At 38.6% G+C, this 20,543-nt stretch overlaps 1 protein-coding gene across 15 annotated transcripts in view; it reads left to right on the plus strand.

Moving 5' to 3' along the window:
• Window positions 1-20,543, plus strand: part of USP25 (ubiquitin specific peptidase 25) — a 181,817-nt gene that overhangs the window by 105,588 nt on the left and 55,686 nt on the right. For 14 of the 15 annotated variants that reach the window (XM_036448664.2, XM_036448666.2, XM_036448668.2 and 11 more), the window contains 6 exons: window positions 5,466-5,593; window positions 6,195-6,290; window positions 7,377-7,538; window positions 8,167-8,393; window positions 19,291-19,361; window positions 20,057-20,285. In XM_036448664.2, the coding sequence (XP_036304557.1) occupies window positions 5,466-5,593; window positions 6,195-6,290; window positions 7,377-7,538; window positions 8,167-8,393; window positions 19,291-19,361; window positions 20,057-20,285 (913 nt within the window). The remainder of the gene's footprint in view (window positions 1-5,465; window positions 5,594-6,194; window positions 6,291-7,376; window positions 7,539-8,166; window positions 8,394-19,290; window positions 19,362-20,056; window positions 20,286-20,543) is intronic. The other variant, XM_036448669.2, reaches the window with a different exon arrangement.

Raw genomic sequence — 20,543 nt, forward strand, 5'->3', positions numbered from 1 at the left:
CACCAGCCTTGCTGCAATTGGAGCCTGTGTGTCGCGGGGGAGGGACCGAGAAGTGCTCCGTCTACTTCATGGTGACCGGTCATTTGGTTGTTACAGCATTATGGCACTGGCTTTTTATAATATAGACTAGAGGCCTGTTGCACGAGATTCATGCACTGGGGTGGGGGGGGGGGAGGAGGGCCTCAGCCCAGCCTGCACCCTCTTGCAGTCTAGGGCTCTCTCAGTCTGGGACCCCTCGCTCCTTACCGCCCGCTTGCAGCAGAGGTGGGAGAGGCTCTTGCCACAACTGCTGTACTTGCCAGCCATGAGCCCAGCTTCTGGCTGAGCGGCACTCCCCCTGTGGGAATGCACTGACCACCAGGGGGCAGCTCCTGCGTTGAGCGTCTGCCCCCTGGTGGGTCAGTGCGTGTCATAGCGACTGGTTGTTCCACCATTCGGTAGATTTGCATATTAGGCTTTTATTATATAGGATTTATCTGTGTCTACTGCTTTCTATCTTGTCACCCAACTCTGTCTCTCCAGCTTCATCTGTATATCCATCTACCCATACATCTAGATACATGTACTTATCTTTTGGGGAGTGTTATAGCAGAAAGTAAAGGACAGATATGAATCTCGAAAATCAGTCATTGCTAAGCAATTGCTAGTAGTTGTCTTTGTGAGCCTCCATGCTTGAGTTAGAGGAAATGTGTTCACCATAGGCACATATTGCACAATTTATTACGAACATTTTCTGGAAAGGTTTGGAAGCTATTTCCTGGACTTTTTATGGTTTTCAGAGAAACATATCCCCAATGTAAGCATTTTAATTGACAGTTCTAGGTTCCCATGAATTAAAGTATATGACTTTTTTGTTTCAATGGTGACAGCCCTAGCCAGTTTGGCTCAATAGATAAGTGCTGGCCAGTGAACGAAAGGGTTCTGGGTTTGATTTCGGCCAAGGGCATGTACCTTGGTTGCAGGCTCTTTCCTTCTGACCCGTGCCCTGGTCAAGGCAATTGCAAGTGGCAACTAATCGATGTGTTTATCTCAAATTGATGTTTCTCTCTATTTTTCCCTCTCTTTTCCAATCTCTCTAAAAGATCAATGGAAAAATATCCTTGGGTGAGGATTAAGAACACCAAAAAATAAAGTGTTGCAATAAAATATGAAACTAACAGTTCTTAAAATCTTATATACTTACTTGAGTATCATAAAATGGAGTATAGAATAATATTCTAAGTCAGTGGTCGACAAACTCATTAGTCAACAGAACCAAATATCAACAGTACAATTGAAATTTCTTGAGAGCCAAATTTTTTAAACTTAAACTTTTTCTAATGCCACTTCTTCAAAATACATTTGCCCAGGCCATGGTATTTTGTGGAATAGCCACACTCAAGGGACCAAAGAGCCGAATGTGGCTCGCAAGCTGCAGTTTGCCGACCACCGTCCAGAGGCATTACAAGTTTTTTTTTTTTGGTGATATGTATGGCATATGTTTTATTTTTAATTATTACATAAGTCTCCTTTTCCCCCCATTGACCTGTCCCTGGCCGTCCCTAACCCCCAGTACATGCCCTTACCCCCAACCTCTGTCTTTGTCCATTGGTTATGCTTATATGCTTGCATACAAGTCCTTTGGTTGTGGAGTATGTTTTAATTTTTAATAGTAATTTTAGGTATGGATTACAGCTAACTAAAATTTTTGGCAATGTCTATGAGAACAAAATAAATAAGCAATTCTGTTCAAGAAATTTTAAAAAGTATGAGATGTTTCTGATATTAGATCTAGTCAACTTTAGGTGATACCCATATATAAAATATAACAAATTTCTTAAACCTCAACTTTTAGTAAAACATAAACCAAATCCAATTTAGGAATTCTCAATTCAGGTAATCATTAACATTTGGGGAGGGAGTAATGGTTGAATAACTGTGTCCCGTGCTCAGCATGGTCATGGGTAAACCTGAGGTGGGGAGGGGCAGTGAAGTATTAGAAAAGACGGACAAGAGAATAAAGCTGGGGGTAGGTAGGATGCTGCTCTCTCTGATGAGAGATAGTGCCACAGCCTGCAATCCAAATATTTTATAGCCAGATTCCTCACAGCAAAGTAAGAGTGTTGGCATATGTTTTAATTACAATGTTTTTGTGGGTTTTGAATCTATTCGGTTATATGCACATATCAAGCTTTATTTACTTGCTGCACCTCCTGCAGCCTATATCACTTAGCCTCGTGGGACCACAGGATCAATCTATAAGGTCAAGCTTACAACTATAGTCTTTGGCCATAATTGGGCTGGGAGGGCTTTGCCCGCCAAGCTAGGAGGACTTGAATGTGGCTTTGCCACGAGTGGACAGTGCCCTCTCATTAGTCCGAGGCTTGAACCTGTTTAAACACTGTAGCTGCTCTCCATAAAACTGTATAACTTAATTAGCTTTATTTAGAGAAAAGTAGTAACTTGCAAGATTTTAGTTAAATTAATTCAGTTTGCCAAATGTACTTCATTTCTGATTTTACTTTGGATGTTTGATTTTAATGACCTCTTGGCTTATTGACATTTGTGTGGTATCATTTTTTGGCTATTGAAATATCACACATGATTTAGTGTGGCAATTTATTTTTATAGTAGTAAAAAGTGGTACACTGCATAACCACTTATAATAACTACTTTAAATTTATTTGTTCCATTATGTTATACTTCTGAATTTGTTGGCTTTTCTTTCTCTTTAAGTTAATAATCCTATATAATAAGGAGGAAATATGCAAATGGTTGTTATGCCATGACTCGGAACCGACTGATCACCAGGAGGGCGGGGTAGTGAGCTACAAGCCAGGGAGAGCTATAGGAGGCAGGGCAGTGAGCTGCGTTCAGTGGAGAGTTACAGTTGTGGTGGGCAGGCAGTTAGCTGAGGCAGGCAGCGCAAGCTACTCATGCACAAATTCTCATTCAGGGCCACTAGTGTGTGTGTGTGTGTGTGTGTGTGTGTGTGTGTGTGTATGAATGAAAGCCAAGCGACCAGAACGACCAGTCACTATGATGTGCACTGCAGTGGCCAACTGGCCAGATTGGGGCCCCGATCAGCCTCTACCCACCCCAATTGGGGACAGAGCCAGCTGTCAAACCTCCTGCATCCTTTCCCCACACTGGCCTGGACCCTATAGGCCTCTTTTGAGGTGGGCCGGCTGGACCCCACCTGTGCACAAATTCATGCACCAGGCCTTCAGTATTTATATAAAACTTGAAGGTATTTTACCAAAAATTTTTTTTTGAAGTTTATTGTATAACATGCTTAACTGAACATTGCCCAAAGTTTGTGGTGGAGTTGGTACAAAGCAATGAGGCATTTAATTTCTAAATACTAGTCACTATAAAGGATTGCAAACATAATTCCATAATATTTATTAGTGATATATATTTTTCTTAAATTAGTTAAATTACCAATGGAACAATTAAGTTTAAAACAGTTTCTAGTTTTTAATATGAGAATTGTTATCATTTATATTACAGAATTGTCTTTATGTACTACATCTTGCAACTTTGTCACAGGTTTTGACAGTATGGTTAATTACAATATAATAAATATATGTTCTATTTATGGTAGCAATAGTAATATAATCTTGTGTTAATCTAATAAGCAAAATAGACTGATGAACAAAATAGATCCAGAGATGTAGACACATGGAACAGACTGTTGAATCTCAGACAAAAGGCAAGGGTGGATGGGTTGAGTGGAAAGAGATCAACCAAAGAACTTAAATGCATATATTCATAACCCATAGACATAGACAAAATAGGGTGGTGAAGGCCTGGGGTTGGGGGAGGGAGAGGGTTAGAAGGATTTATAGGGGGAAAAGGGGGGCATAGTAATACTTTCAACAATATATCGGGTCTAGTAATAATTAATGTCGTTTTTAAACATTCGTTTAAAATCTTGCTTGGCGTTGACTTGTATTGACATAACCTTCAAACACATGGTATCTACAGAACGTGTGAAGTGCAGTTAACAAGTTTTGCTTGAAAAAGTTTGGTTTGGTTTTTGTTGCAAAACTAGGGCTAAGAAGATGGCGGATGAAGAGCATATTTGGCACTGCATGCTTTACGAGTTCCAATTAGGAAGAAAAGCAAGTGAGGCTGCAAAAAACATCTGTAGTGCTCTTGGTCAAGATGCAGTTAGTGCCAGAAAATGCCAGCGTTGGTTTGAGAAATCTCGCGAGGGAAATTTTTGGTTAGATGACAAGAGTGGTCGAGGCCGTGTGTCCAATTTTGATCAAGAAGCTCTTCAAGCTCTTTTGGTGCAAAATCCTCAAATTACCCAACAAGAGCTTGCGACAACTTTAAATTGTTCACAAAAAACAATTTCCAATCAATTGCATGCACTTGGCAAAGTCCAAAAGTTTGGAAAATGGGTTCCTCATGAGTTGACCGACAACAACTGTAATCAAAGAGTCACAATTTGCAGTTCGCTCCTCTCTCGTCAAAACCGTTTGCCGTTTTTAGAGCAAATTGTTACCGGAGAAGAAGAATGGGTGCTGTATGTTCATTTGAAAAGGCGGCCTCAATGGTTGGACAAAAATGAGGCTCCGCAGCCCACGCCAAAACCTAACTTGCATGCGAAAAAAGTGATGTGTGTTTGGTGGAATTCTTCATTATGAACTTTTACCATCTAACCAAACCATTACAAGTGCAGTGTATAGTGCCCAATTGGAAAGGTTAGCCCAAGCTTTAAGAGAAAAAGAACCCGCGCTGATTAATCGGAAGGGCGTAATTCTTCATCGCGATAACGCACGACCGCATACTGCAAGAATCACTGCTGAAAAACTGCGCCAGTTGGAATGGGAAGTTCTCCCTCAACCTGCATATTCTCCTGATATTGCCCCTTCCAATCACCATTTGTTTCGTTCTTTGCAAAACTTTCTTCTTGGAAAAAAATTTAATAATGAAGAATGCCTCAAAAATGCATTGACGGAATTTTTTGCATCAAAATCACAAGAATTTTACAACAGAGAGATTAAAATGCTTCCTGAGCGTTGGGCACAAGTAGTAGAAAACAACAGCAACTATATTGTTGATTAAATTTTGTTGTATTGTTTAAATAAATTCGATTTTAAAAAGTATTAGAAAACGACATTAATTATTACTAGACCTAATAGATTTAAAAAATAAAAGATTTGAGCTACTAAGTTATGATTTTAACCAATGGCTTTCTCTTTGGGTTATAAATTCTAATATAAAGAATTCTCATGGAAGAAGAATTGTTAGAAGTTTTATCTCTTTCCTGGTTGTATGTTATCCTCATCCTTGGAATTTTCAAAAAGTGTGAGTTTTATCTAAATACTATACCTAATCATAATCATTTTTTTTTTTTTTTTCAGCATTGTGACGATGCATATGAAAATGTCATTGCTGACATCCTGTGCCTAAAATTGAAATGGAGAAAACAGAAAGATGATACTAAGGTTTTGAATTATTGTTTCTTTCAGCATTGGTTTACTGAACTACCACCTGTGTTAACATTTGAATTGTCAAGATTTGAATTTAATCAAGCATTGGGAAGACCAGAAAAAATTCACAACAAATTAGAATTTCCTCAAGTTTTATATCTGGACAGGTATGTTCTGGGATATAGCATAAATTAGTTTTTTAACAGTTTAGTAACCAAACGAAGAATTATTATGTTTAGAGATGAATGTCATTTAATTTTCTTAAAGTTAGTCTTTAATTTTTATATAAAATATGTAGTAGCATTTGTCACAAAAAGGTATAGTAAATGGAAATTATGTTATAAGGAGGTTTTTAAAAAGGTTATTATATTTTTGTATTAAAATTCTGTCAAATTTTCAAAAGTACTATTTTATACTGTTTGATATCCTATATAATAAAGGGCTAATATGCAAATTGACTGAACAGTGGAACAACCAGTTGCTGTGATGCACACTGACCATCAGGGGGCAGACGCTCATTGCAGGGGCTGCCCCCTGGTGGTCAGTGTGCTCCTACAGGTGGAACGCCACTTAGCCAGAAGCCAGGCTCATGGTTGGCGGGCACAGCAGCGGTGGCAGGAGCCTTTCCTGCCTCTGTGGCAGTTGGACACCTCCTGCGGGCTCCTGGACTGTGAGAGGGCTCAGGACAGGCTGACTAGGCTTACTATTGTATCTCCTTCCACAATATTTAGAAATACTAATGATTGCTATTTTCCTTTTTTCTGCAAGATACATGCACATAAATAGAGAAATAACAAGAATTAAGAGGGAAGAGATCAAGAGATTGAAAGATTACCTTACAGTATTACAACAAAGACTAGAAAGGTATTGTAACTTCTACAGAATTATGAACTATGGAAATGCTTTTAGTGATTATGCAGAATTTTTAATCTTACATTTTTCTCGAGTAATTTATGATCCTAGGAGTAGATAATAATTCTGAACTGATTTTTGCTTGTATAGTTTAGTTTTTAACTAAACTGTTAGAAACCTAAAATCTTTTATAGTTGTCATTTGAAAATTATTTTGTTATTTAAAGGTAAATAATCTCACTAACAACAGGTATGGTTCTGAAAGTAGATATAAACTAATTTATAATTGAGGTTTCTTCTTTCATGATACTAAATATTACTCTTGAGATTTCCTCTAAGACAAACGGTGACTGAGTTTTCCTCCTTAATACAGAAGATACAAACTCAGATGCCTACCAGGACCTTGTGGAGGCTTTATGAAGAAGGGCAACAAGTCAAACATAGTGGTGGACAGGGGTGCCTAGAGCATACCCTTTGGAAAGGGAGTGGCTGACAGCCATACTAGCAGGTGGAGTCATGATGAATGTCATCTCAGTATCCCTAAAGTGTTAGAGTATTTCCAGAAGCCAACATCTAGACTGGCAAATATTCTGTAGTTCAGATAAAGTCCCCAGGCTGAAATATCACCTGCCAGTTTGCAGCCTCTGATCTAATCTTTGTTCTTTTGTTTTAGTGTTAATTTAAAAATACCCTGAAACTTTATTACATAAATATAATAGATTGCATTTCAGTAATTCTTATTCTTAAAAGGTATCAGTAATAATATTGAAAAATAATCAGAGGTAAAATAGTAGGAAGATAATATTAGTCATCATGAAACCAGAAAACAACTAAAAAGTAGTCTTAGGAGATGAAACTTAGAGCAGTGTTAAAATTCATAACAGTGTATATACACATTTAGACTTAACCAGCTTTGGTTTCTTTTGGAGAATATTTAATTTATTTCTTGAATGTATATTTAGTCTTACTGTCTTCATCTGAAAATTAGTTTTATTGTTGAGAGATTCATTGAAGTATTCATATCATGTTTTATAAAAATTACAAACACAAATTTGCTTTATATTCAAATTAAAGCATTTATACATTTTATGGTTAATAGATATTTAAGCTATGGTTCGGGTCCCAAGCGCTTTCCGTTGGTAGATGTTCTGCAGTATGCATTGGAATTTGCCTCAAGTAAACCTGTTTGCACTTCTCCTGTTGATGATATTGATGCTAGTTCCCCACCTAGTGGTTCCGTACCATCACAGGCATTACCAAGGTAAAAAGTCTTTTTGATACAAAAGACAAGCTGTGCTTTCTATGTTGCATAATAATATAATTGGTACCCTTTGAAGAAGGTTTTATAAGATGCATGCTGTGATTAATTTTAATGAATTCTAAAAAGATTAGATTAACTTAGAATGTTTGTTATATGTCTTCTAGGTGCTTTCTTATTTCATTATTTCAATAGATTTTCTGGTTGTGGATTGAATTTTTCATATTTTTTCTATTCATAGTTATACTTTAGATTGTTTTAGTATGTTATCTGGCTCAACCTTTTACTCATGAAAATAATACTGTTAAATTGGAAATTTCTCCTACAGTGTAAGCTGGTAAGTATTAGCAAGGAAAGGTATTTATTCTTTTGGTACTCGTAAGATTTGTTGGTGTGTTTTTTCAGAAGCTATGATCAAGCTATTTCTACTATATAGCCACAATTTCTTCCTTAAAATAATGTAGTCCTTGTGGGTTAAGAAACTCATGAGGACTTAGGTTACTCTACATCTCTTCTATTCTTAAGACCTTTTCTTTTTGAAATAATAAGCCAATTTAATGCTATGTATTTGGCAGTCTTTGTCCATAGCTTCAATTTGGAAAGTTTAATACTTTATGTTTTAAAAATACAGCACAATGGAACAACAGGGAGCTGCCTCTTCGGAATTGCCAAGCACATCACCTACATCAATAGCTGCCATCTCTTCGAGATCGATGATTCACAAACCATTCACTCAGTCTCGAATACCTCCAGACTTGCCCATGCATCCGGCACCAAGGCACATAACAGAAGAAGAACTTTCTGTGCTGGAAAGCTGTTTACATCGCTGGAGGACAGAAATAGAAAATGACACCAGAGGTAAGAAGATTCTTGTAGTGTACTTACTATTGCCTCAGATGGTTCTATATAAAAACAAATGGAAAACGGAAATCACTCTGGATTTCTTGTGTAAATATTATAAAGTATTTTTTTCTGGAAAGGAGTTTTTAAAAAATAAACTAGTCTGGCTTTCCATTTTTATGATCTTAACTAGAGGCCTGGTACATGGATTCATGCACAGGTAGGGTTCCAAGGGGGGTGGAGGATATGATCGGCCCTTTGGGCGAGCAGTGGGACACCCTTGGCGTCCTGGGATCTGGATCTATCCCACTGACATTCCTGCTGGTTTTCAGGAGCCACCTGACGACTGCTTTTATATCTTTATCACCTTGTGGAACATCTAGGGAGGGGAAGCAGCTGTGGTGCCAGAGGCTGACTTCCAGGAGGCTGGTGGTGCTGTCGGGATTGTGCTGGTGGTGCTGGTCTGTTGGTGCCTGGTCCGTTCTCTGGAGATTGGACCTGTGGGAGTACTGGCTGCCGCCAGGCTAGTGGGTGCCAGATCAGTTGGTCAGCTGAGTGGTGCTCCTGCTGTGGGAGTGCACTGACCACTAGGGGGCAGCTCCTGCGTTGAGCCTTAGTCCCCTGGTGGTCAGTGCCTGTCACAGTGACTGGTCAACCAGTCATTCCGGTTGTTCTGGTCTTTCAGTTGCTTCAGCTTTCATATATATATAGGTAGATATCAGATTCAGAGAAGTGGAAGAATTTTTTCTGGATTACTTAGCTGAATAATGACATGGCAGATGGTCTCATTTTCTAATGTAGTGCTCTAAATTCATATCAAGCTGGTATTCTCAGCTTCTCTATTGGAGAAACACCATACATCATCATATTTGTACTTATAAGTTATGTAGTATCCCGATGTTTACACAATGAAAGTTCAAGTGATAAAAATTTTCTTTAGACTTAAGAATTAGAAATATGAATTTTAATTTTCAATCTGCTCTAATGAGATTTCCACATATGATATGTACTCAGTGCCACGCTGCAGTGAGTTTTAACTGGAATGTAACAAAATAAAACAGTGCTCTATGAGGGAGGGTGGGAGTTGGTGATAAGTTGCCATCTGTCCTTTCTTGGAAGGAACTCTACTATTGTTAAAATGCCCCCCCCCCTTTTTTTTCCAAAGTGACATTATAATTTTATGATAGATTTTATTGTGACTTTTCTTACATATTACTCTATTATTGTCCCCCAATTTTTTAAAAGGAAAGAGTTAAATTAAAAAAATAACTAGTTTTATGTCAAAAGGTTGGAACTATATTAAACAATATTGATTGTTAGATTTTATGTGCCCAACTTGATACTTTAAAGACAATATATAAAGAGCAGTCCTAATTTAATATTTAATAAAATATCATGGTGACAGCATTAGTAATTATAAAATTTCTCTTAGCATTTTTCATATATGAAGGCATTTTTTACATTTAAACTTATTAGTACACATTAATTAAGCACATAGCTTTTCCTGAACACTGTGCTAAGAGTTTGGGATAATTTTCTACTGGACCTGACAGATATTGTTCATTTTATTTTTTATGTATTTATCTTTTATTTATTTTTTTATTTTTCCCCATTTCCATTTATCTCCTCTATGCCCTCTTTCATCTCTTCCCAACCTCACTTCCACCCCCACAATCAACACACTGTTGTCTATGCCCAGGAGTTTGTTCTCTCTCTCTCTCTCTCTATCTCTCTCTCTCTCTCTCCTTAATCCCTCCACTTTTTAGTTTGTAGTAGTCTAATAGTTGAAAATGGTTTTTCAGTTTCTTAAATTTCCTTAATTATAACAAATTTTATTTTTCTGTAAATTTCTTGTTTGTGACATCTGCCCATTTTTATATTGAACCACTTGCCCATCTCTTATTGCTTAATAGCAACTAACATTATGGATATCAACCAATTTCTCAAAATGTATGCTGCAGATATTCTTTTCCTTGATTGTCTTTGTTATTTGACTTCTTTTATATTGGATTTGCTTTGTTTTTATAATGTAGATTTTCTTTTCTTTTTCCTAGTTTTTCTTTATTTATTTATTGATTGATTAAGGTGTTACATATGTATCCTTATCTCCCTGTTTCCTCCCACCCCACTCCCATTCATGCCCTCACCCCCCTGGTGTCTATATCCATTTGTTATGCTTATATGTAGGCATACAAGTCATTTGACTTCTCCTCCTTACCCCCCTCCCCACCCTCCCTTACCTTCCTTCTGAGGTTTGAGCATCTGATTGATGCTTCTCTGTCTCTGGATCTGTTTTTGTTCATTGGTTTATGTTCAATATAATCCACAAATGAGTGAGATCATATGATATTTATCTTTCTGTGACTGACTTATTTTACTTAGCATAATGCTCTCCAGATCCATCAGTGCTTTTGCGAATGGTAGAAGTTCCTTCCTTTTTATAGCAGCATAGTATTCCATTGTGTAGATGTACTACGGTTTTCTAATCCATTCATCTGTTGATGGGCACTTAGGCTGTTTTCAAATCTTAGCTATTGTAAATAGTGCTTCTATGAACATTGGGGTGTATATATCCTTTCTGATTGATGTTTCTAATTTCTTGGGGTACATTCCTAGAAATTGGGATCACTGAGTCAAATGGGAGTTTCATTTTTAGTTTTTTGAGAAAACTCCATACTGTCCTCCACAGTGGCTGTTCCAGTCTGCATTCCCACAAGCAGTGCAGGAGGGTTCCTTTTTCTCTGCATCCATGCCAGCACTTGTCATTTGTTGATGACAACCATTCTGACAGATGTGAGATGGTTCCTCATTGTCATTTTGATTTGCATATCTCAGATGATTAGTGACTTTGAACATGTTTTCTTATGTCTATTGGCCCTACTTATGTCCTCTTTTGAAAAGTATCTATTTAGGTCCATTGCCCTTTTTTTGATTGGGTTGTTTATCTTCCTTTTGTTAACTTGTATGAATTCCTTGTAAATGTTGGATATTGAACCCTTATAGGCGATAACATTGGCAAGTATGTTCTCCCATGCAGTGGGCTTTCTTGTTGTTTTGTGGATGGTTTCCTTTGCTGTGCAGAAGCTTTTTATTTTGATGTAGTCCCATTTGTTTATTTTCTCTTTATTTTCCATTGCCCTAAGAGCTGTATTGGTGAAGATATTGCTTCACATATATCTGAGATTATGCTGCATGTGGATTCTTCTAAGATTTTTATGGTTTCCCTTCTTACGTTTAAGTCCTTTATCCATTTTAAGTTTATTTTTGTGTGTGGTGTAAGTTGGTGGTCTAGTTTCATTTTTTTGCATGTATCTGTTCAATTTTACCAACACCATTTATTAAATAAAGAGACTGTCTTGACTCCATTGTGTGTTCTTGCCTTCTTTGTCAAATATTAATTGAGCATAGAGTTTGGGTCGATTTCTGGGTTCTCCAATCTATTCCATTGATCTATATGTCTGTTCTTATGCCAGTACCACGCAGTTTTGAGAACAGTGGCTTTGTAATACAGCTTGATATCTGGTATTGATATCCCTCCTATTTTGTTCTTTTTTTTCTCAGGAGTGCTATAGCTTTTTGGGGTCTTTTTTTCATTCCAGATGAATTTTTGTAGTTCATTTTAGGTCTGTAAAATCTGCCGCTGATATTTTAATGGGGAGTGTATTGAATCTGTAGATTGCTTTGGGTAGTATGGACATTTTAATGATGTTGATTCTACCAATCCATGAACACAGTATGCTCTTCCATCTCTTTATGTCTTCCTCTATCTTTTTTTTCCAATGTCCAGTAGTTTTCTGAGTAGAGATCTTTTACCTCCTTTGTTAAGTTTATTCCTAAACTGTGGGCTTAATTTATAAGGCTTTATTGTGTTGAGGTATGGTCCTTCTATTCCCACTTTGCTGGGTGTTTTTATCAGAAAAGGCTGTTGGACTTTGTAAAATGCCTTTTCTGCATCAATTGATATGATTACTTGACTTTTGTCTCTCAATTTGTTTATGTGATGTTTCATGATTATTGATTTGTGGATATTGTACTAGTCTTGCATTCCTGGAATAAATCCCACTTGATTGTGATGTATGATCTTTCTCATATAATGCTGGATCTGGTTTGCTAAAATTCTGTTTTGGATTTTAACATCTATGTTCTTCAGGGATATTGTCCTATAATTTTCTTTCTTTGTGGTGTCTTTATATGGTTTTGGGATTAGGGTAATCCTGGCTTCATAGAAAGAGTTTGGAAGTCTGCCTTCCTCTTGAATGTTTTGTAAGTCTGAGAAGTATTGGTTTTAGTTCTTCTTGGAATGTCTAGTAAAACTCTCCTGTGAAGATATCTGGTCCAGGGCTTTTGTTGGCTGGGAGCTTTTATTTCTGTTTCAATTTCATCAGTAATTATCACCCTATTCAGGATTTTTAAAATTTTCCTGATTGAGTTTTGGAAGCTTGTATTTCATCGAGGTTTTCCAGTTTGTTCGAGTAGAGTTGTTTGTAGTATTTTTTTTTTTTTTTTTTTTTTTTTTTTTACAATCCTTTATATCTTTGGGGTCAGTTGTTACTTCACCTCTTTCATTTCCATTTACTTGGGTCCTCTCTCTTTGCTTCTTGGTAAACCTGGCTAAAGGTTATTCAACTTTGTTTATACTTTCAAAGAACAAGTTGTTTCATTGATTTTCTGTATTGCTTTTTTTTTATTATTATTATCTCTTGTGTTGTTTATTTCTGTTCTTTATTATCTCCTTCCTTTTGGTTACTGTGGGCTTTTCTTGTTGCTCACTTTCTAATTCTTTAAGTTGCAAATTTAGGGTCCTCTCCTCTGGGACCTCTATTTTGCAGTTTATTACCTTTTTTCCTTATTTTTTTTAGGTAGTCCTGTAGGGCTTTGAACTTCCCTCTCAGGACTGCTTGTCCCATAGATTTTGGATTGTTGTGTTTTCATTGGCATTTGTTTCCAGGATGCTTTTTATTTCTTTTCTGATATCTTTGGTAATCCAATCATTGTTTAATACACATGTGTCAAACACAAGGCCCGCGGGCCAAATCCGTCCCGCCAGGCCTTGCAATGTGGCCCGAACCGCGCTGTAATCACTGCACTCCGCTGCGTTTCCATCACAATGACAGTTTATGACTGTTCAGTAAACCATTCGGCCCGCGATTTAGGCTGGATTTTAGATTTTGGCCCCTTCTCTGATTGAGTTCGACACCCCTAGTTTAATAGCATGTTATTTAGCCTCCAAGTGTTGTTTTGTTTTGTTTTTTTTTTTAATTGTTTCCATTTTAATTGATTTCTGGTTGTATTTCTTTATAATCTGAGAAGATGCTTGTTATTTTTTCTATCCTCTTGAATTTGAAGAAACTTTGCCTGTGTCCTAATTTGTAGTCTGTCTTTGAAAATGTCCTATGTGCACTTGAGAAGAATGTATAGTCTATAGATTTGGAGAGAAATGTTCTGAAGATGTCAATTAAGTCCATCTGATCTATTGAGTCATTTCGGGTTGCTGTTTCTTTGGTGATGTTTTGTTTAGAGGATTTGTTCATTGGTGTCAGTGGGGTATTAAAGTCTCCTACTATGATTATATTGCTGTCAATCTCTCCCTGGATATCTTCCAGAAGTTGTTTTGTGTATTTGGGTGCATATGTTTTCCAGAATTAAATCCTCTTGTTGAATTACTCCCTTTAGTATTATGAAGTGGCCTTCCTTATCTTTTGTTATGGCCTTTACTTTGAGGTCTATTTTGTCAGATATAATTATTGCAATCCCAGCTTTTATCTCATTTCCATTTGCCTGAAAAAAAATTTTCCATCCTTTTACTGCCAATCTGTGTGAATACTTTGTTCTGACAAAGGTTTGAGTTTTATAAGTTTGCAGACAGCAAATATATACATCATGTTTTCTTATTCGTTTAGCTACCCTATGTTTTTTGATTGGAGCATTTAATCCATTTATGTTTAAGTTTATTATTGATAAGTTTGTTGTCATTTTTATTCTTAATGTTTGTGTTCCTTCTTGCCTTGCTGTTTCTTCTTTTTACAGCAGTCCCTTTCGTATTTCTTGCATTGCTGGCTTGGTGGTAATAAACTCTCTTAGCCCCTTTTTGTCTGTGAAGCTCCTGATTCCACCTTCAATTTTGAGAATGATAGCCTTGCTGTGTATAGTATTTGTGGATTCAGTCCCTTGATTTGCATCACTTTGTATATTTCATTCTATTCCCTCCTGACGTGGTGTGCTTCTATTGAGAAATAAGTTGATATTCTAATGGAGATCCCTTGTAGATAACTTTCTCTCTCTCTCTGGCAGCCTTTAAGATTCTTACTTTGTCATTGGTGTTTGCCAGTGTAATTATGATGTGTCTTGGTATTGGTCTTTTTGGGTTCATCTTGTTTGGGGCTCTATGTGCTTCTTGGACTTGCATTGTTTTTTTTCTTATCAATATCAGGGAAGTTTTCTGTTATTATTTCTCCAAGCAGGTTTTCTATTCCTTGTTCAGTTTCCTCTCCTCTGTAACCCCTGTTTTGCAGATGTTGTTTTGTTTTGTTGTCCCAAAGCTCCCTTTGGCTCTGCTCTTGCTTTTTAAGTTTTCTTTCAAGTTGTTGCTGTTTGTGTGTTTTTTTTCTACCTTGTTTCTAATTCGTTGATGTGATCCTCAGCCTCTTCTAGTCTACTGTTTATGCCTTCCATTTTGTTCTTTATTGCAGCTATGTCATTCATTTCCTCTTGTTTCCTTTTCATGTTGGTTGTGGTGTTTCTCCTTTTTCCGCATCCTGCACGGAAAAACCGACAGGTTCCTGCGGGGAGGAGCTGGGGATTAAGAAATTAGAGAAAGAAAAAGAAAGACAAGAGACAGAAATAGATTCATAAAGCTGGGAGCTAGGTGGGTGCCATCTCTCTGATGGAGAGACAGTCACACTTACCACAGACAACACAGCATATTTATTGGCTTCCAAAGGGGTGTTTAAAGTCAAAAGGAGTTTCGAGTGTGCCCTGATCCTATTCATCAAAATCTGGGTAAGCTCCTTATTTTTTTTTTTTTTTTGGTACAAGATTTAGCATATCAAGACCTGGGTGAGTCAAGGTCTTATTTGTTCCTTATTCCAAGCACATGGATTAAGAAATCAGTACTGATAACAGGATTCTGCCAGTGCCCTAGGGCTCAGCTGATAAGAATTAAAAGAATGTCCTTGTGCCTTCTCAGGTGGCTCTCCACAGTTAGTGACATTCTCATTCACATCCTTCTAATTCTCAATAACTTGTGTGTATTTGTCATTCAGCCATTTGAGCATTCTTATAACAATTACTCTGAATTCTTTCTCTGACATATTGTTTACCTTCATTTCATTTAATTCCCTATGTGGTGATTTCTCCTATTTCTTTCCTTTGGGATTTTTTTTGTTTGTTTGTTTTGTCTCCCCATTTTTTATTTTAGTTTTTTGCTATAACATTTTAATTGTTTCTGTTTCTTAGATCCAACTTCTTTGCTACCCAGGTACTTTTGGGAGTGGTGCTAGAGGGGCAGTCTCTCAGATCTCCTGGGCTTGGTGATCTAGCAGAGCTCCCTACTTGAACTATTTGGGTTCTCTTGATGTAGGTGGATCTTAAATGTTAGTTTCTTATTCATGGATGAATTCTCGTCTCAGGTTGGCAATGTGACTCACCCCCAGCTTCATTGTGCAAGCTGTTTTGGATGTGATTATGGTTTCGCTCTTATAGAAAAGGTTGTCTGGGGTCTTACTGGTACGTGATCTGTGGGTTCCCAGAGTCCACGGCCGGGGAGAAAAGAGTCTTGGGGCTTGAAGTTCAGCTACTGTAGCTTTGATCAGTGTGGTGTGACTCTTTCTAGATTACCGTCACTCTGCAAGTCACTTCGAGGGGCTCAGACTCCATGACAGTGGGGGATGGGTTTCTCGTAGTCTGTGATTGAGGCAGTGGGACTCTGGCTAAAGTGATTGCCCTCTCTGAATCACTAAGGGGTTCAGGATCTAGCAGCTGGGGATGTGGGAATCTCAGGGTCTGTGGGTGAAACATTGTCCAGTTAGGCAAGTCCTCAGTAACTTACCAGGCTTTCCAGAGGTAAGTAGCCGGGAGAGGGATGTTGTGAATCCTAATGAGGGAGCCATGCATCTTTGGTTGGAGAGGCACATGTCCAATGGCAGCATACAGAGGTGCCCAGCAGCCGTCTGCTGGAGCATTGGGCTTAGGGGTCCCTTGAGCTGTGACAGCACTACCGTGGGGATTGGATGCCAGTGACCGGGGTTGTGCCTTGCAGCGGTTCAGAGAAGCACCCAGGGGCCTCCTGACAGGGCAGCGGATTCGGGGGGCTTTCACACTAGATTGTTGTGACTGCAGTGACCGGAGGTTGACAGCTGAGGAAGGGAAAGCCCAAGTTTTTGCTTCGGGGCCTTGAGCCCTTGGTTGGATCTGATCACACTTAGTGGCAGCTCACAGAGACATCTGGGAGGCACCTGCTGGAGTGTTGTCCTCAGAGGGCCTGCTTGATGAAACCGCACAAAACAGTGTCTGTAGATAGAGAGCTGGGAAGGGGGAAGACCAGATTTCTACTCCTGGAGCTGTGTGTCCTTGTTTGAATACAAGCATGCCCAGCCAGGGCCCAAGGAGACACCCAGGAGCCACCTTTAGGGGGAGCGGGCTCAATAAGCCTGAATATTGGAAAGTCACAACTGCAATATCCAAAGGTCAGCAGCTGGGGAGGGGGATGTCCCAATTTTTGTTGCCTTGCACCCTTGACTGAATCGCACATGCCCACCGGGGGCTCACAGAGGCACCCCGGAGTCGTCTGTCGGGATGGTGGGGCTCAGGAGGCACGATTGACCTCTGGAAAGGCGCGACTATGGTATCCAGAGGTTGACAGCTGTGGAGTGGGAAGACTCAGATTTTGCTGCCAGTGCCTTGTGCCTTTGGTTGGATTCACACGCACCCAATGGTGGCTCACAGAGGTACAGGGGGGCCGATTGCCAGGGCAGTGCACTCAGATAGGCCCTTGCACTGAAGTCGCATGACTGAGATGTCTGTGGGCAGGCAGCCGGGAGAGGGGGAAGTCTGAATTTCTCCTGCCAGGGGCCTTGTGTCCTGGGTTAGGCTTGTACACACCCAGTGGAGGCTTGAGCACTCACTCAGAGGTGCCCTGGTGCTGAATCCGCACGACCCAGGAAGGAGGAATTCAGAATGTCTACTGTAGGGCAGTGAGCCCTTGTTTGGATAAGAGCGTGGCCAGGGGCTGCTCACAGAGACACCCAAGAGCCATCTTTGCGGCCTTGGGCTCAGGAGGCTTGTGCTGAAAAAGGGTGACTGGTGTCCAGAGGTCGGCAGCTTTGAAATGGGAAGACTCAGCGTTTGCTGCTGAGCCCTTGGTTGAATTCACGCACACCCGGTGGTGGCTCACAGAGGTACACTGGGGCCGATTGCCAGGGTGGTGCACTCAGATAGGCCCTTGCACTGAAGTCGCATGACTGAGGTGTCTTGTGCAGGCAGCAGGGGGGGAGTCTGAATTTCTCCTGCGGGGGGCCTTGTGCCCTTGGTTGGGCTTGCATGCACCCAGTGGAGGCACATTCAGGCACTCAGAGGGCCCCTCCCCCCTTGCGCTGTATCCACCTAATACAGGTGTCTGTGGGCAGGTAATCCAGGAAGTGGGAATTCAGAATTTCTACTGCAGGGCAGTGAGACCTTCTTTGGATAGGAGCATGCCTAGTGGCAGCACCCAAAAGCGGCCTGTAGTATTGTATGCTCAGGAGGCCTGCGTGCTTGAAAAGCGTGACTGCGGTACTGGAAAAGCATGACCATGGTGTCTGGAGGTCAGCCCCTGGGAAGGGAATGTCACACTGCTGCAGGAACGTGCACCTTTGGAGGTGGAGGTCCTAGGGTGTGCAGGTGTGTGGGTGGGGCCGCAGGATTTTGGCTGGAGTGGCTGCAATGTCATGGGCAGTGTCTAAGGTCTATCTGGGTGGTGGTGTTGATGAGTTCCTAGAAGAGGTTGCTATCCCCTTCAAGAGGGCGTGAGTTCTGTGCCCAAGCCCTGCAGCCTGTAGTAGGTGCTCCCTGTCCAGGAGAGCCTGGTCTGCCAGCCCCTGCTACTCTTGCAGGATTTTACTGTCCCTCCCTCACTCACACACCACACATATCCACACACTCCTTTTATCCCCTTCCTCTCTCACACCCTCTCCCTCAACTCCGCCCTGCCTGCTGCCATCTTCAGAACCCTTATAATGTAGATTTTCTTAAGTTTGGGGAGGGAATTGAATCTTTTCCTTTATGTTTTCTTGATTTTCTATCAGGCTAATATTTTTTTGTTGTCTTTCATGGTTTGTTCCTGATTCCCTTAAACAGATTTATAGTATAGTGTGTTTGTGCCATTATAATATAACTAACCATTTTCCTATCGACAGATATTAAAGTTGTCTTCGGTTTTTAACTTATATCGACAATATATCTGTGAACATCCCTGTCTCTGAATGACTTTGTGTAGGATAGATTTCTGCTGCTGGAAATAGAAATAATTAATAATGGGAATCTCGGAACTTTATTTCCATTGGTAATTTTAGTGAATTTTTATTCAATTGTTTATATAAAATATCTAGTGAAGGTATTTTATTTCATGCTAAAGTTTTTCTGTTTTCCATAAATATGAAAGGGGGTTTAACTTTAATTTACTTTGAAAACTTCTTTATATAGATATAAACATAGTTTTGTTGGTTCTGCACATTTTCTAAAAGAACCATATCTCTTTTGGTTTTTAATTATGAATTTATGCTGTATCTTTTATTAAGTTAAATAATAATGCTTTTAAGAACTTTTTTAGAATTTTTTTTTTATTCTAACATATTGGCAGGAAAATCTTTAATCTCTGTCTTATAGGTCTCAGTAGAAACATCCTTGAAGTTAATCATTAAATGACATCTTCTGCTCTTAGATTTGCAGGAAAGCATATCCAGAATCCATCGAACTATTGAACTGATGTACTCGGACAAATCTATGATCCAAGTAAGTTAAATTTTGAGCTAGTAAGCATTATGAAAATTATTTATATGTTTTCTTTATATTAACCAAATTCTTTTTACATATTTTGTTACAAAATTGCTGAACTTAAAGAAGCCATATTAATATTTACCCCATTCAGTGATATTCCCATACTGTATTCATTGCTTACTCTTTTTATTATTTTAATAATAAAATATATCAGAATTCTCCTTAATATTTAAAAATAAAATCATGAGAAAATCATAAAGTTATTTAAAGGTATTAAGATTATGGGAGAAAGTATAGGATTCAATTACATTTTAAGTTCTGGTATATTATAATAAGTCATTTTGATAAACTGAGCCATCAGTTTATAATTGTGAAGATTTAGATAAATCATGTGCTTTATATAAAAATATTTGTAAGTTCTTAATTCAAAAGAAATATGTGAAACAGATCAACAAATACATAAAATACATTTCAAAGTTTTGAAAATCATCCAATTTATACATCTGTCTGCTTTCCATATAATTAGCTTATCTTCCCCTTCTTTTATTATTTCGTACTTTAATATTTTTCACACTTTTAAACTCGGCCAATTTTCTTTTATTTGGAAATATGCTCCTATGTTTCCTCCAGTCACATAGTTTATATGTTTCATGGAATGTGGTACAATAGATTGCTTGACTGCTGTTTAACTCTTACGTTTTCATATTTAGGTTCCTTACCGCTTACATGCTGTTTTAGTTCATGAAGGCCAAGCTAATGCTGGGCACTACTGGGCATATATTTTTGACCATCATGAAAACAGGTGGATGAAATACAATGATATTGCTGTGACAAGATCATCCTGGGAAGAGCTAGTGAGGGACTCTTTTGGTGGTTATAGAAATGCCAGTGCATACTGTTTAATGTACATAAATGATAAGGCACAGTTCTTAATTCAAGGTAAGAATACAAAATATATATGGTACTGTATATTTTTAAATAAGTTGTCCTTTTATGTGACTCTAGTCTCTGGTGTGATTAGTTATGTAAAATTCACACAGGGAATGATAGATATGATTAGAAAATGCTATTGGATTATTGTGAGTAAACCCAAATCAAAATGTAATATGACCAGGGCTGAGAATTAGAATATATTTTGTATTCAAAGTTAACTACTTACCATTATAGAATATAAATATGACATGTTTCTCCTTGCTT

This window comes from Pipistrellus kuhlii, unplaced genomic scaffold (assembly GCF_014108245.1).
Source record: "Pipistrellus kuhlii isolate mPipKuh1 unplaced genomic scaffold, mPipKuh1.p scaffold_m20_p_2, whole genome shotgun sequence".
In the NCBI taxonomy this organism is placed as follows: Eukaryota; Metazoa; Chordata; class Mammalia; order Chiroptera; family Vespertilionidae; genus Pipistrellus; species Pipistrellus kuhlii.